The 12,932-nt window shown below is 33.7% G+C and overlaps 1 protein-coding gene across 1 annotated transcript in view; it reads left to right on the plus strand.

Annotated features, from left to right (window-relative positions):
• The window catches only part of LOC117181673 (transmembrane inner ear expressed protein), a 269,684-nt gene that overhangs the window by 169,730 nt on the left and 87,022 nt on the right, over nucleotides 1-12,932 (plus strand). The window contains exon 2 of the mRNA XM_033374582.1: nucleotides 3,849-4,177. Within this exon, the coding sequence (XP_033230473.1) occupies nucleotides 3,874-4,177 (304 nt within the window). The 5' untranslated portion in view covers nucleotides 3,849-3,873. The remainder of the gene's footprint in view (nucleotides 1-3,848; nucleotides 4,178-12,932) is intronic.

A 12,932-nucleotide genomic window follows, 5' to 3' on the forward strand; every position in this document is an offset into this window, starting at 1 on the left:
GAGAGAGAGAGAGAGAGAGAATAGGAATCCGCTTTGCCTAATTTTGAAGGTTCTCCACTCAAAACTCAATATATATATACAAGATACGTCATAAAAGAACCTTTTACCTGAGTTTATTTCAAAATAATATTAAGGGTATCCTTTTATTTTACGTATTCATAACCTACATTAAAATCAAATGTTTATTATGCTATCATTACAGTCAATTTTTACTCGAATCATTTTCAAACGACTGTAATCCTTAATGTAATTCCACTAATCTACATGCAAAGGGTTCTTTTTCCTTTTTATTATAACATTAATACCACCCGCGTAAAAAAGGTTCAATGGGTGAACCCCAGCTCAGCAATGGCATAAGCGTAGGTCAACCGTGGGTTTAACGTAGGTCAACTGTGGGTTAACCGTGGGTTGAGCGTGGCTTAACCGTGAGGTAAGCGTGCGGTAAGCGTGTCTCAAGATTGAGTCAATGTACACCCACGGTTGTCCCGTGATTATTAATAGTGGGTCAACCATGGCTAATGGCCCCTCATCCATGCTTCGCCCACGGTCGAACGTGATTTGGTTGAAAGTAAACTTTGGCAACATTTTCGAAGATGGCCACAATCTACTAAATTTTCGTAACTTTTTAGAAAGGATTGGTGGATACATTTTTTCTTCTATTAGACTTTGCGCAATTTTTTTAAGAATTCGCGTGGAAGAAGCCTTGCTTTTGTCCGTCTCCCACGCTAAACACACGCTAAACACAAATGAATATTCTTAAGAACATGTAAGTCTCAGAGAAAATCAGCTTGCGTTCAAAATGGAAACATGAGGTTTGGCAATAGTCTTCACGACTTTAAATAATAAGTTCACTACCCGGGTACTTTGTTGCGTATTCTACGAGAATTTTTTACAAATTTAAATTGTGCCATACTGCCAAAATAACTATCAATGATAAGACGACTATCCGGGTAAATCTGATCGCGCATTAAGTAGTTATTGATAGTTATTTTGGCAATTAGCACAATGTAAATTTTTTTAAAGTTCTCGTAGAATATTCGCTAAGCTGCCTGGTGCATGACCCTGTGCATCCGGGTCGTCAACTTGCCAATTGGAATTGTTTTCGTTATTCACAAACTTTTAATTTGTTTAAAGTTAATGTAGAATACGCAATAAAGTACCTGGTGCTCGATTCGGTGCACCTGGATCGTCGACTAATCATTGGTAGCTATTGAGCCAGTTGGCACAATATAAACTCTTAAAAAGTGCTCCTAGAAGACGTACTAAGGTACATGATGTGCGATCCGGTTCATCCGGATCGTCGGCCTATCATTGGTATACAATTAGCTAATACGGTACTTACACAAATTCATCGCACGCAAAACTTTTTAAAAAATCGCACTCGCTGAGGAGTCGAACCCTACCTATACTACCTAAACTTGTATTTTACAGCGCGATCTAACTCATTTCGCTATCGATGCACATGGATCTTGGTTACAAACTCTCGGTCTTGATTAATGAGTGGTTATAAGGCAAATTGAAAATTTCGAGAGGATTTAATACAAAAACTTTATTACAAAAGAATTTAAGATTCAATTTTACTCATTTCAAAAACGATTCCATATTTTTTCTCTTTAAACACTTCCAGAGTTTATGAACTACCCAAAGGATATAAATAATAAAGTAAATCAAGTATAAAAATTCTTTAATTAACGTCCTCAGTGAAAAAAGAATAAATTCATGCTATACAAAAACTTGCATCAAGGGCTCAGTTTTCCATTTATTCAATTCTTTTATTATACTTTTTTACTCATGTTTGTTTCAAATGTGGAATAACTTTTCTAAAACAAACGTTTAAAATATTTAAAAGAAATCATTGAATTTTACTTATTTTACAAAGGGCTCAATAGTTTTTAATTTCTAGATGTAAACCATTCAAAAACTATCTAAAAATGATTTTAAAATAATGAAAGTGCAGTAAAAAAGGCTTTAATAACCTTAGCGAATAAATTTCTGCTATATAAAAACCTCCATAAAATGCAATTTTCGATTGACTTAATGCTTTCCTATTATTTTTTAACTTGGCTTTGAATTTAAAATAACAATTCCTAATCAATAATTGAAAATGAAAAAAAAATTGTTTCAAGATTTAAATTATCAATAAAAATAGTTCAAAGCAAGTCTATGTATACCTGTATAACGATAATTCCAGTTAAATATATTTTACCCTCCCTAATTGACTTTGAACTTTAAAAAAATAGACAAAAGTATACTTTTTCGCTATTTTCTTATTCACCGTAAATTTGTCGACTATGACACCTAATAACGTGTGATATACATTAATAAGAATGTATTCTCAATATGTGACCAAAATAATATATAAGGAATTTTGACATTAAAATCATTTTTACTGACTTTCCATTGCAAGACTCAATATGGTTCTCTTCAAAGGATCAATGAAAATCACTCTCTTAAACTGAACCAGTGAAATTTTCACTGTTTGAATCAGTATTTCGCATTATCACTGGTAAACTGGTGATTTTCCAACACTCACTGACAGACCCAGGTAGTGAATCAATTGAAACAGCGCTACCATATATACCAGTGACGTTAAATGATAGATTTAATCAGTGGTAAAGCGCTCCACGTGGGCAAGACATGACTCAGATAACAATCGTGCGACGCACGCTTCAACAACGCATGCGAGTCGCACGAAGCGACCCATATCGCACATAAATGGCAAGCACATTCCGCGATTAAGTGATGGGTAAGTGCGTGCATTCAAAATGAACCTAATAAGTACATTTAAAGGGCACTTTTAATGTAGAAATTTAAATTTTTGTCCGATAAGTTCAATTCCACTTCCCATATGAAGCCTGATGCAACTGAATAGAGAAGCATTTTTTACTTTGCAACATTTTCCAGTCATGTTTTAGAAGCACATAAGTGCCGAATAGAGCCTATTAGAAAATTTCTACTGAGTCAATTCCAGTCCCAATAGCCGTTTAAGTACCGAATAAAAGCTATTAGAAACCAAATTTACGTAAAAAGGCCCTTTAAAACAACTTAAGACCATATAAAGACATATCTGCTCCTATATGTTTCTAAATGTTTTTTATTAAGAACCTAATGGGCATTTTTACTAGGGATTTTACAATTTTCAGTAAAAAAGTGCCTAATAAGAACCCATTTTAACCACTTAAAGACACAGTATCTGACATTTTTGTAATCAATGTTTGATTCTGATTACCACATGCGAACCCAATAGTACCTTTCAGAAAGACGATTTTAGACCACAATTTTCAGTTTAAGAAATGGATCATAGGAACCCATTACAACCACTTAGAAGCACAGGTTCTGACATTTGTTTAATAAATTTTTGATTCCTGGTCACCACATAAGAACCTTATAGAAACTTTTAGAAAGACAATTCTAGACTATATCTAGTGTATATTTTTCTATTAGAATATTGCTCATTTGTAAAAATTTAAATTCATTCTTTTATGTACTTTATCTAGGACTGTTTTTAGTTCTAAGAACGATGGAAAATGGATGCGACGTTAAAAGACTTGCGCAAGCCTTTCAAATAATTTTTAGCCTGAATACTTTTATATGTTCTACTTTTAATAGTAACAAACATAATGTATGATAAAAGAAATCAGTTTGAAAAAATATATTTCTTTTAATTTACTTTTTTCGAAAGTGCTTTCCGTGGAGAATAACCTATATAGAGCAGTCACAATTCAATATAAGCGACAATATAGAAAATTTAGTAAGCGGACTAAAGGGAATTCTTCCTATATTATTAAAACTCAAATATTAAAAATAAGAATAATGACTTATATCTTTCAACATATTTTTTCTGTCAGAAGGCGGATTACACAAAACACAAAGATGAATACTTCGACTATTTCATATGTTCCTGGCAACACGGCAAAACAAGGCGACTCTGGTGAGGGCGTTGAGTGGCTTGAAGATAAAACATTAGCTGGATTTCGCGTTTGGCAACTGGCTGGTATCATTATCTCGGCTCTTATAACTATCACCGTTGGCCTTTGTTGCTGCATAAAATTTAGAATACCAAGAACAAAACAAGAAATTGAAGCGGATTGGATCCGCAAAAAAATAACCCGGAGTTTTAGACATGAACTCAGCAAAATTTCCGACAAGGAAATGGATGAAATGAATTTGAAAAGAGGTAAGTCAGCCTTAATTTAAATGAATTTTGGTATACCATGGTATCATAGGATTAACTTACAAGAGGAAGACCTCCTATGCGATAGTGCGTCAAAAAATAATATAGACACGTGTCCCGGCTTCTTTGTAAGTGCGCCCATGTTTATGAATTATGAGCGTTTGAAAATCACGGTCGCCGCGGTTTCCGAGGATCTACCGAGTCGTACACGGCTGTTTTCACGAAGCGCTGCTGGATCAGCGGTAAAAAGCCTGCCACCGACTACGCTGCAGCTGGTTCAAATCTTGTTGGCGACATTTTTTTCTCGCATTGTAAACATCAACAATTTCTATTAGCCAGTGACAGAATGGTCGCTAGGTAGGCATCTTTACCGCTGCACCGACGGGCGGAGCTTGGTAAAAGCGAACGCGCTCGACTCGTTAGAACTTCGACAACCGCGGCGGCCGTGATTTTTCAACACTCATAATTCTTAAACAAGGGCCCACTTACAAAGAAGCCAGGACAAGTGTCGAATTATTTTTGACATGCTATCAATGCCGGAGGAACCCGGGCAATCAATTAAGGATAACCCATATTTGTCTGATTTTTCTTGCGGAATCGCTGAATCTTGCCTCCTGAGAGATGCCTTTTTTGCCATGATAGCCGTGCGTTATTAAAGGATTTAAATAACTTAGGCACTTGTAATTTAGGTCGGCCCAAATGAAGTAAACATTTATTTTGAATAAAAGCTTTTAAAATAATATTTCTTGTTTCTTACATGCTACCACTGTACCGTCAAGCAGGACAAGTCAGTGGGCGAAATCAAAAGTAAAAAATACAAATTAATTTTTGAAATAATTATTTATACGTAATCTGTTTATTGAAGTTCCAACAATTTCTCTGATCTTTATTTAGGAATTCGCGTTTTTCCTTCGGGGAGAATCACTGAAAGAGAGAGGCCAATAGGAAGATAGCACATATTTTAAAACAGCGTATTTTAACATTTGTGAATTTATTGCCTGGTTTCATGGCGAGCCTCAGGGTAATGCAATCCTTATACTGGGGTGCGAATATTCAACATTTTCCCGTTCAATCTGTTACTCCCGGCACAACGAGACGCGATTATCACCCTGAAATTTTTCACATTTATTAGTTATCGTAAAATCTCCCCTATACATTCTGTTTGCACAACAAGCAGTCTTTCGGCTAGTTGAGTAATTTGCTCCAAGCAGAAGGATTTCGCACATTTACGATGTCGGTTCACTACAACAACGTGTGTTTGGTAGTTAACGTCCCAAAAACCCTACCTTGTCGGATTTCCCTATTTGGTACTAAGCCTGCAGGGAGACAATACACAGCGCGACACGTGCGTTCAAAAACGGACAGAGCGAGGAAACATCAAGTATTGCCTTATTCTGATGGGACTTCTTACCTAGCCTAGCAAGAGAGCTGGTCGACGGTTGCTATGCCGTTAAATTGTACTATGTTAATTCACAATATTAAATTGGTAACTCAGACCTCTCTAAGATGCTACAAGTTTTTAAATATAAATGTTTTAACCAAAAATGTTGTTTATAATTAATCTGAAAGCATTACTAATTATTTCTGATCCAGTTATAAACAACATTCTAGTCAGCTTGTATATTAATCTGTGGTTTTGGTGGGTAACTCGATCATCCGAACCCAATGTTTTTAGGTGAACTATTTATTGTTACCAATAATAAAACTCTTCCTAATTTCATTTGCAGTTTTTCATAATTTGTTCCGATAATTATAGTAATAACGAGTAGAGGGATTTTTGACAATTAGTTTATTAAGCAATATTTTAACTGTTTTTATAATTACACAGGCCGACAAATTTTAAAGCCAGAGACCAGACTTAACATTTCCGAAGGACTTTGATGCGCTGAATCCGAATCAAAGCTCAAAATTGCTCCTGTACGTCAGGTTTTCAAGATATCCTAACCTAAAAGTGCAAAAAACGCGTTTTAGCTGTTTTTGAGGTTATGTAACCGAACAAGAAGAATATCTACCATAAAAGCTAATATGGAATTTAAAAGTACCAATCTTCCCCTTTCAAACCTACTTGGATTTATTAGGATGTCTTTATTTTTCACCAAAATATTGTAATTTGACATTTTTTATTTTAGCGTTTTAACCCATTAACGCTGAGGTGTTCAGATTTATACACCGCATTCTCTATTGCTGACGGTACGATATTTTTTCTTCAAAATATTATCTCAGAGGTTTTCGAGGGTGTCCTTTCTATTGCCGGTGTCAGTTTTTTGTTATAGCCTATGGAAGATCTAATATGACGGTCACAATTTAGGGCTTTAAAAAAGAACAAAGGATCCCGCACAAAATACCAACAAAAAAGCGTGCAGTCGTTTGGAACCAAAAATCACACATTGATGAAACAGAAGAAGACGGACTGCGCGGAATGCTACAGCGCACTCTGTGTGCATTCTGATGTTCAAATTCGCTGTATGTGCTCGGCGTTCTACGGTTTCCATAGACTTCTATGTATATGAGTTTCTATTTTAACTGTTTCTATATTCCGTGGAACCGTTGAGATCGAAAATTTAAAAATTGATTTCGGAATGAAATGTCAAAATAATCGAGATTATTTATTTTCATTTATTTCGCATCTATCTCAAAATCTAATTTTTAATTTTTGAAGGATAAGAATAGAAAATTAAACTCTCTTAAGTGTCGACAACAAATTTCAAAATTGAATTCGACGAATTTCGATTAATAAAAATAAAAATAATTAGGTTAGATCATCCACAAATTTGGTCCTACACATATTGTAAAAAATACAAATATTATTTCTCGTCTTTTCATTAAAAGAATTTTTCTTTCCCCATTCAATTTTCGAATTTTCAATCGCCGCGCTTCCGCGGAGTAGAGCAGCAGTTAAAAGAAAAACTTGTACACATAGAACTCCATGGATACAAAATATATGTTGATACGTTATTTCAGGCGAGGCTTTATATACAGAATAGGTTCAAGTATCTTTTTTTTTTTATTTAAGAGAGTTGGTGATATTGGAATAACTGATATTGGAATAATATACATACTGATCTTAATATTGCCATTATTATTAAGCTATTAAGTGCCCACTAAAAAAACGACTCTTTTTCCTTAGCAGGAATACACCCTTCACTATACAAGTGCCTGTTGGTTTTCTTGTTTTCTGCCAATTGTTCTGCTTTTGTTCTTCTGCGGAGTCTTTTATCTTCTAACCAACATGTACGCATCGTCCTTAGCAATGAGAGTTCATAGAGTATCGGGCTAGTCCGCCTTTGATATCTTGGTTGCAGACGGTCGTTACGCAGTTACTTCCGCGTTCTTGACTGCGCCGCCGCCTCCTGGAACGTTGAATATCCCATGGTCCCTGGAAAATGGTGTGTCCGGAGTCCACCCTCCTATCCAGCGCAGAGATAACAGTGTGGCTTGCTGTCGCAATCCCCAGATGTGCCCCTCCTTATCACACCTCTGGCAACACATTGTCCTATCCGGACCTACACATTTCGCTGCTAGCTGATCGGAACCGTGAAAGCGATAATACCTAGTGGTTTCCGTCTTTTTACGGACCCTGAAAGAGACCCACCCGACCTTCAAGAGTCCTGTTCGTATTAGCCTCGCGGCCAACTCCTCACTCAGCTCTACAAAAGCATTCAAGGAACCTAAAGACCTTTTTCGTCATGTTAACTTTGACGTCCCCTAGCTAAGATCTAAGATCTCGACTTCGGTACGGGCGATGAGCTTATGCAAGTTTTCCTCTTCTCCAATTGCTTCCCTGATAGCAGAGGGCAGTTTGGATCTGCTCTCTGCATCGCTTTCTAACTTTATGAAGACATCAGTGTTCCTAGTCTGCCTTAAAGCCTTGATTTTAACACAAATGATGTCAGGCTTGATCTTAGTTTTCAGGTCTTCGAGGACCTGCGCATAACCTTGCCCCTGAGCCGATTTTACCAGCACCCCTTCCGGTTTGGCGCGCCTTGGTATCTCCTTCTTGAGTGTTGGTTTCACAGAAGGCTTTGCCCTCTGCTTTTCTTTCGGGTTTGCTGGTGCACCTCTCCAAAGATACGGGTCCTCAGATTTTTTGCCGATTGTCTATGGACTGCCATCTCCTGGAGACTCATAGTAGACTCTCGGGTAAAAAGCTGAGGGGGAAAGTAGAAGGATTGCAGAGGGAGGTGATGTCGATCAGAAAGGAAAAGAAGGATTAAATAAAGAGAGATATGATGGTTAGAGGCAGAGGCTGGCAATGCCAGGCATGGCGAGAGAATAGCAACAAGCGTGCGAGGCGAGGCGAGGAAGGCTAGGCTATAAAAACGAGCGGATTAGATATAAGGTGTGGATGAATGTTAATTCTTAAGAGGTAGTTGTAAGAAAATTCTGTAAAAAATGGAAGAGTAAGCAAGTCAAGTTTTTAAGGCCAGCGGCCGAAAAATAAACGTTTATCTATCATATATGGTAGGTTCCTTTCCAGGATCATGTACAGTTTCCTTCGCCAAATTACTATACAGGAACCTTAAAAATTACCTGTACATGTTCATGTGCAGTTTCATGTTCAGGATCATATGCAGGATTCTCTGCGGTTCCTGTACAGGAATTTTTAGCTGGAAAGCGATTGGAATTGCCGCAGCGCCTACGAAACGATTGAAATATGATTAAAGTGTAGAGAAAGAAGGGAGTAAACGAAACGGAATTCATCAGCATTGTTTTGTGTGCAAAATATAAAGCTGGTCTAATAAAATGAAACTGTTTTGTTTACATTTTTTTAACCTATAAAAATGTTAATTTAAAAATTCCTGTACATTATTTTATAAATGTTTTTAATAAGGAAATTATAAAAACTGCTTAATTGAAGAGTATTGATTCAAGATTTCTCTTTTGCAAAGTGAACGCGACGACCATGAACCATGGCAAGAAAAATAGGTTGTTTGAAGCAGGGCAGGGCTGCACCGCGTGAGAGCACGATATGTCTGCGGAACTACCGACACAATTTTATTTTAAATATTGTATTACTTATTCGATTTATTTTGATGCAGTATCAAGAAGTCGAAATCTTGGGGTATACTTATTTTTTCATTTTTTTTAATTATCTAGAAAGAAATTTGCTTTATAAATATCTTCTATAGCTCTCCCACAACTTAAATATTCAATTTCAATCGATAACTAATTCCTGTCCGTTTATTTGAAAACGATGTGCATAAAAAAACACGTCGCCGCTCGTCGTTCGTGAGCAGTCATAATCATGACTTTTAATTAATTAATTCACAGCTTCTGGAATCGGCCTTAAGTAATCTTAGGATTTCTCAAGATATTTTTAATTATTTCAAAGAATTTTAAGGGATTTAAAAAAAATGCAGGAAAATTGAATGATTTTGAAAAAATTTCAAAGATTTTGTCAAAAATCCAAAAGGTTTTAAGAATTTTCAGGAGATTTTATAAGATTTTAAGGCAGTTTAAGTGATTTTAAAGAATGGCAGGCCAGTTACTAAAAAAGTTATTTAAAAATATTTAAATTAATTTTAAAAATTCCAAGATTTTAAGAATTTTCAAAAGGTTTAAAGGAATTTAAGAAAATTTAAACGATTTTAAGAGTTTTTAATTACTTCTAGTCAGTTTCGAGAAACTTCGAAATATTTTAAAGATTTTCAAGAAATCTTACAGAATTTCTGAAATTTCAAGTGATTTTAAAGAATTGCTATGGGGACTTGACGGGATTTTAAAGAATTTTTTAAAATTATTTAAAAATAATTTAAGAAGGTTTAAGGATTCACAAAAGATATGTAAATATGTTAAGACAGTTTTAGTGATTTTAAAAAATGTAAAGCAAGCTACTGAAAAATATTTTAATAAATCTTCAGACTTCAAGGTATTTAAAAAAAATCAAAGATTTTAAGGATTTTCAAGAGATTTTAAGGAGTCCAAAAAAAGTTAAAGGATTTTAAGAGATTTTAATTAATTTTAGGCAATTTTGAAATATTTTAAATCATTTCAAAAAAGTATAAGGGAGATCAAAAAAATTCGAAAGACTTTGAGGATTTTCAAGAACTCAAGTGATTTTAAGCAAAGATATTATAAGCCTAGATGCGGCACGTGTATAGTTCGAGGAACTATTTTTAGATGGCGCTCTCGGCGAAAATTGCCCGATCCCCCCATGCCTCTCAACCGGAAGATCGCGCCCACCACCTACTTTGCCCCTGCAATCTTCACCGTCGAACAAGTCCATCAAATGACCGATACGAAATATATTGAGAATTTTGAATTATTATTTTCAATTAATGAATCAATTATTTGAATAAATTTTGCATCAAGAAAATATGTAGATGCATAAGATGTACTTTTAAATTGAATTAAAATATAATTGTATCGTAATAAATATTTTTAACTGCTACATCTTTTATGGAAAAAGTTAATCATTTTGCAATTAAAATTTATATTCTATGAATAATATTATTTTGTTGTTTTGAAAAAGGGGCGGTAGAAATTCTACTAAATGAAAATATACCTTTGAAGAAATTAAAAGTTTTAATTGATAAACATATTGAGTTGAAATTTAAAATAATTAATTTTTAAAATAAATATGATCGTATAGTGTTTTTGGATGTCGAATTAGCGATTTGGAGTTTTTATATTTAGAGTTAAATTTTGTAAGAATACCGCCTCCCTCACGATTATTAATTTAAGTAAACAGCAATTCGTAAATTTTTTTGTCAGTGTGATTAATTATGAATTAAATAATTTATAATTAAACGATACAATTCTATAATAAAATTACTTTTTATTTTATTTAATTTGTTATAAAATATTTTATAGAAATGTATATATCTTACTATTTATTTAAATTGTATCCCGATTTTTTAAATTCAGAACCCCATAATTTCAAAATTGAAAAAATGTATTTTTGAATTTTACTGGATTGGTTGATCAGAATATGTAAATATTTAGCCTTACATTTCTCAATTTAAGCTAAAAGGTCAGAAATTATTGGAAAGTTTAAAAAACATTCATTTCTTAATTCTTAGTTTGTAATAAAATGATCCGTAAACCAATTATTTATTGTCACGGGCACATTCTTATCGTGCGCTGTGCCGTGGCTCGCAAGTTTGGGCGCGCCTGCGCGCGTCTGTTGAATCCCGCGATTCGTGCTCAGATATTTATTCTTTGCAATTCAAATGCTTGAATGAAACTTCATCAAAAATATCTCTTTAGATCGCAGTATTTATATGCTTGTGCATATTCTGAATTTTTTACTTAAATAAGTATAGTTAAAGGTTAAGTTTCTCAAATCTTTGTAGGCTTTGAGGTACTCATTATTATCGTGACACTCACGCTGTGGACTTGGTTTTTGACAGACAGTTGTAAATTTATATTTTCTGAACCACCTTAAAATAAATTTAAAAAATACAATCCTTTTTTCAAACATTTTTCTCTATCTCGCATTGTTATGCTAATAATAGTATTTTGGTTTTCATATTATTTCTTATAGATATATTTTTTACGTATCTCGGCGTCTTTTGGCGTGATATTGGAATTTTTTATTTTCTGCATATATTACTTACGATAAAACAAAATTACGAGTCCTATTGAAAAGTGTTTAAAAGCAATTTTGTAGGATTTTTCAAAGCCTATAATTTCCCTTTGAGAATTTTTGTCGTATTTTGCGTCATCTGGTTCAAAATTTAAATGTTGTGGTGTTAAATTTCGGGCAATTCTAATACTTTCTCCATCATAAATAATAAGAATGTAATTAATTAAAACAAATTTGTACCACTTTTTTGGGCGAATAACTTTTTTCTATGAATTTATTTTTGTACCTTTTGTTGTTTTTCCACAAATTTTTCATTTTCAGTTTTAATGTCATTTTTATGATTAAAACCAAAACAACGTGTCCTATCAAAAAATAATCTATAGCAAATTTGTAGCTCTTTTTTGGGTAAACAATTTTTGTTAAATCATTTTTTTTTTATAACTTGTATCATTTTTTCACAAATTTTTTAAAGATTTTAAATGTTATTTTCGCGAATAACACGAAAAGTACGCATCCTATATCAAAAAGTGGTTATTAACGAACTTGTAGATCTTTTTTGAGATCACAATTTTTGTTGATTCATCTTCTTTCGCATCCTGCACACAAAATGGGATTTTTCATTTCTCGTTATTGTTTGTGCAATAAAAATTAGAATTTTAGATTTTACAAGAAAATCCAAAAAGTTTTTATGATAATCTTGTAGGGCTTTTAAAAAGAAATATTTCTCTTTACTTTACTTTTTTTCATATCGAACGTTATTTGGCTTAAAATTTTGATTTTCGATTGATTAAAAAAATTTTGAAAATGCTATAATTGAAAATTTTTTTTGTATAAAAAAAGTCATCAGGATCAATTGTTTGGCTTACTAAGTACTATTAATAGCCGTAAATAAAAACCTTAAGCATAACAAAATGGTCCCAAAATGTATTCAGATGCTCTAACTTTTTTGAATTTTTATCCAAAATGGCTGTTTAACGAACTCATCCTTTCTTTTCGGACTTTTCGGACCTTTCTTTTCTTATACTTTCTCAATCATAAATGATGAGAATGAGAAAAATTAGAGGCCCTTACATTTCTTAAATTAATTTCAGTTTTTAAATCATTTGAATTCTACTTTAAAGTAAAACGGTGCTACTTTCTCTCTGGAATATTGATATTTTACCAGATATAAATAAAATGGAAAATAAAGTTTCTTAAGTCAGTAAACTGCATTAACAATTGCATAGGGGG

The sequence above is a fragment of the Belonocnema kinseyi genome, chromosome 10 (genome assembly GCF_010883055.1).
Source record: "Belonocnema kinseyi isolate 2016_QV_RU_SX_M_011 chromosome 10, B_treatae_v1, whole genome shotgun sequence".
NCBI classification, from domain to species: domain Eukaryota; kingdom Metazoa; phylum Arthropoda; class Insecta; order Hymenoptera; family Cynipidae; genus Belonocnema; species Belonocnema kinseyi.